Source organism: Balearica regulorum, chromosome 5, assembly GCF_011004875.1.
Source record: "Balearica regulorum gibbericeps isolate bBalReg1 chromosome 5, bBalReg1.pri, whole genome shotgun sequence".
Lineage (NCBI taxonomy): Eukaryota > Metazoa > Chordata > Aves > Gruiformes > Gruidae > Balearica > Balearica regulorum.
The window spans coordinates 9,260,879-9,263,877 of record NC_046188.1 but is presented as its reverse complement, the minus strand read 5'-3'; the positions used below and the strand labels follow the sequence as shown (position 1 = coordinate 9,263,877).

At 55.5% G+C, this 2,999-nt stretch overlaps 1 protein-coding gene across 1 annotated transcript; it reads left to right on the top strand.

The window, feature by feature from the left end:
- Positions 1-554: 554 nt before the first annotated feature.
- LOC142601905 (inositol 1,4,5-trisphosphate receptor-interacting protein-like 1) lies at positions 555-1,496 on the top strand. The gene has a single exon (XM_075753061.1). It carries the CDS (start codon positions 555-557, stop codon positions 1,494-1,496), a length of 942 nt encoding a protein of 313 aa, XP_075609176.1.
- Positions 1,497-2,999: the final 1,503 nt, after the last annotated feature.

Here is a 2,999-nt window from a genome sequence, read left to right as displayed (position 1 = left end):
TCTGCCCAGCCTGTAGCTGTGCTTGGGATTGTGACGATTCATGTGCAGGACCTTTCACATGGCCTTGTTGAACTTAATGATGTTTGCATGGGCCTATCTCTCCAGCCTGTCAAGGTCCCTCTGGATGATATCCCTTCCCTCCAGTGTCTTGACCACACCACACAGCTTGGTGTCATCAGCAAACTTGCTGAGGGTGCACTTGATCCCACTGCCCACGTTCCCAACAAAGATGTTAAACAGCATTGGTCCCAATACTGACCCCTGAGAAATGCCAGTCATCACTGATCTCCACTTGGACATTGAGCCATTGACCACAACTCTTTGAGTGTGACTATCCAGCCAATTCCTTATCCATCAAGTGGCCCATCCATCGAATTCATGTCTCTCCACTTTAGAGACAAAATGTCATGTGGGACACTGTCAAATGTTTTGCACAAGTCCAGGCAGATGACATCAGTTGCTCTTCCCCTATCCACCAAAGCTGTAATCCTGTTGGAGAAGACCACCGAATTTGTTAGGCATGATTTTCCGTTAGTGATGAGCTGGGTGCAGCTATGCGCCAGCTTGTGGAGCAGGTGAGCCAGGAGATGGCTCAGCTGCTTGAAGAGGTAGAGCAGAGCCCCCAGGAGCCAAGCGGGGTGGCCAAGGGAGCCAGGGGAGAGCCGCTCTTCGCTGTCTTGCACCAGTGGCAGTTCTGGGCCTTTGCTGGAGGCCTGGTGGTCCTCTTTTGGCTGTGCTGGTGGCTCTGGAAGAGCAGCCATGAACCAGGAAGCAGCAGCAAGCATGGCAGCTCCAGAAGCCTTGAGGAGGAGGAGGAGGAGGAGGAAGAAGAGGGGGAAGACCCATTACATATGGACAGGTTTCTGGACAAGCACACATTGTGGCCACTGCCAAACAGGCAGAGAACATGCACGGTGGTGGAAGAGCTGGTGAACGACCTTCTCTCTGTCTGCCGCATCTTCTCTGGCAATGACTTCATGCCACGGCTGCAGCCAGCTGTTGGGGTGGGCCGCTTCCTAGAAGGCTGGAATGTCGCTGAAGACTTTTTCTATCGCCTACTTGTGCCCCTGAAGCCACCCCCTGGGCACTCCTTCCACCTCGACCTGGGCACCGAACAGGAGATGCTGGTGAGGAACTCCTGCCTGCGTGTGGAACTGGAGTGCACGTGCACAAGGCAGCGGCGGCTGGGCGACATGCTGTGCTTCCTCCACCACCCTGAGGACAAGCTGATGAGCTGTCAGGAAGCCAGCCTCCTACAAACCCTCTGCACTGGCTCGTACCTCGACGTGCAGAAAACTGCCCTTTGGCTCCAGGAGCTGATGACAGCAGCCGCCGCCGTTGTTGTGCCTTCGTCGGCTACAGGCAAGCTAACGGTGCTGCCCTCCACACGCTTCTGCAAGCTCAAGCTGACCAATGCCTTCAAGATATCCCTCTCCATTGAGCTGATCTTGGCGGTGCAGCAAGGCAACTCAAACACATTCGTCACCATGGAGTAGACAGAGGTCAAGGATTACCAGCAGTGCGCAGTGGCCAGAGAGAGACCTGAAGAGAGCAAGCCTGGTGGCTGAAGAGGCTGCTTGCTGCAAGGAGGCTTGTGACAAGGACTGCGTTACCACCTGGACAGCGACTGCCCGCCCTCTTCACGAGACTCCATTCCCTCTGGGACCTTTACCCTGTGCAAAGATGCTAATAAATCTTTCTGGTTTTAAAAGCTGCCTGTAAATACGCTGAGAGAAGAACGAATGGGGGCTGCATGCACCAGCCATTAACTGTGTTGGGATGTGACCATAGCAGGGTGGAAAGAAGGTGCAGAGCTTGCACCAGGCTGTAGAGAGGCAGGAGGCAGGTGACGAACCTCGGCTGATGTGGTGGGTTAACCTTGGCTGGCTGCCAGGTGCCCACCAAGCCGCTCTCTCATTCCCCCTCCTCAGCAGGACAGGGGAGAAAATGAGATGAAAAAGCTCATGGGTCGATATAAGGACAGGGAGTTTGCTTACCAATTACCGTCACAGGCAAAACAGACGACATGGAGAAAGTTAATTTCATGTCTCGCCATTCAGAAATAGAGTAGGATGGTGAGTAGCAACATCAAAACTAAAACCACCTTCCCCCCACCCCTTCTTCCCAGGCACAACCTCACTCCTTCACTCCCAACTCCTTTACTTCCTGCCCCTGAGGAGCACGGGGGACGGGCAATGGCGGTTGCAGTTGGTCCATAATATCCATCCTTCCCATGGGTACTTCCCACGCGCTGCAGTTCTTCGAGAACAGCTCCAGCATGGCTCTCCCATGGGCCACAGCTCTGGCCACAAACCCTGCTCCTGTCCTGGCTCCTGTCTATGAGCCACAGCTCATGTCATGACCCTGGTCCGTGTGGGCTCTCCACAGTAGAAGATAAGGAGAGAAAGAAGAAAAGGCAGGGTTGGGGCACATGAGAGAAGAGGAAGGGAAGCAAAGCAAAGGTAAAGAAAGATGGACAGGAACAGGAGAAAAAAGAGCCAGGAGAACAGAAGAAGGGAGAAGAAAATAAAAAAACAGAAAAGGGAGAAGAAAAGGAAATAGAGAAGAAAGGAAGGGGAGAGCAAGGCCAGGCCAAGCCAGGCGAGGCAAGGGCGTGCCAGTGATGCGCCCTGCAGCCTGTGACATCAGAAAGGACAAGTCACAATGGGGGCGTTTATCAGGGGCACCAGGAGGCAGCGCTGGGCCAGTACGGCCTGGGCTAGCAGTGAGTGCACACGTGGTGGGGAGGTTGGGCTGGACGAGAGCTGGGGCAGAAACGCGGGCCCCAGGGAGGGGAGTCTGACCCTGCGGCAAGGGTCCGGTGCTCAGGGGAGTGCCATGGGCAGGGCACGGTGCAGCCAGTGCTGGTGCTGCCAGCAGTCCTTGCTGCCTCCCAGCACCCACACCCCCTCCGCTGCTTGCTCCCATGTCCCTGCGGCTCCAGCCCCTGCTCCTATGCCCACAACACTGAGCCCCCTTCTCTCCCTCTCCTGCAGGCC

Bases quoted from the DNA above. Each gene is read 5' to 3' on its own strand.
- LOC142601905 (XM_075753061.1), top strand. From the start codon at position 555: ATGCGCCAGCTTGTGGAGCAGGTGAGCCAGGAGATGGCTCAGCTGCTT.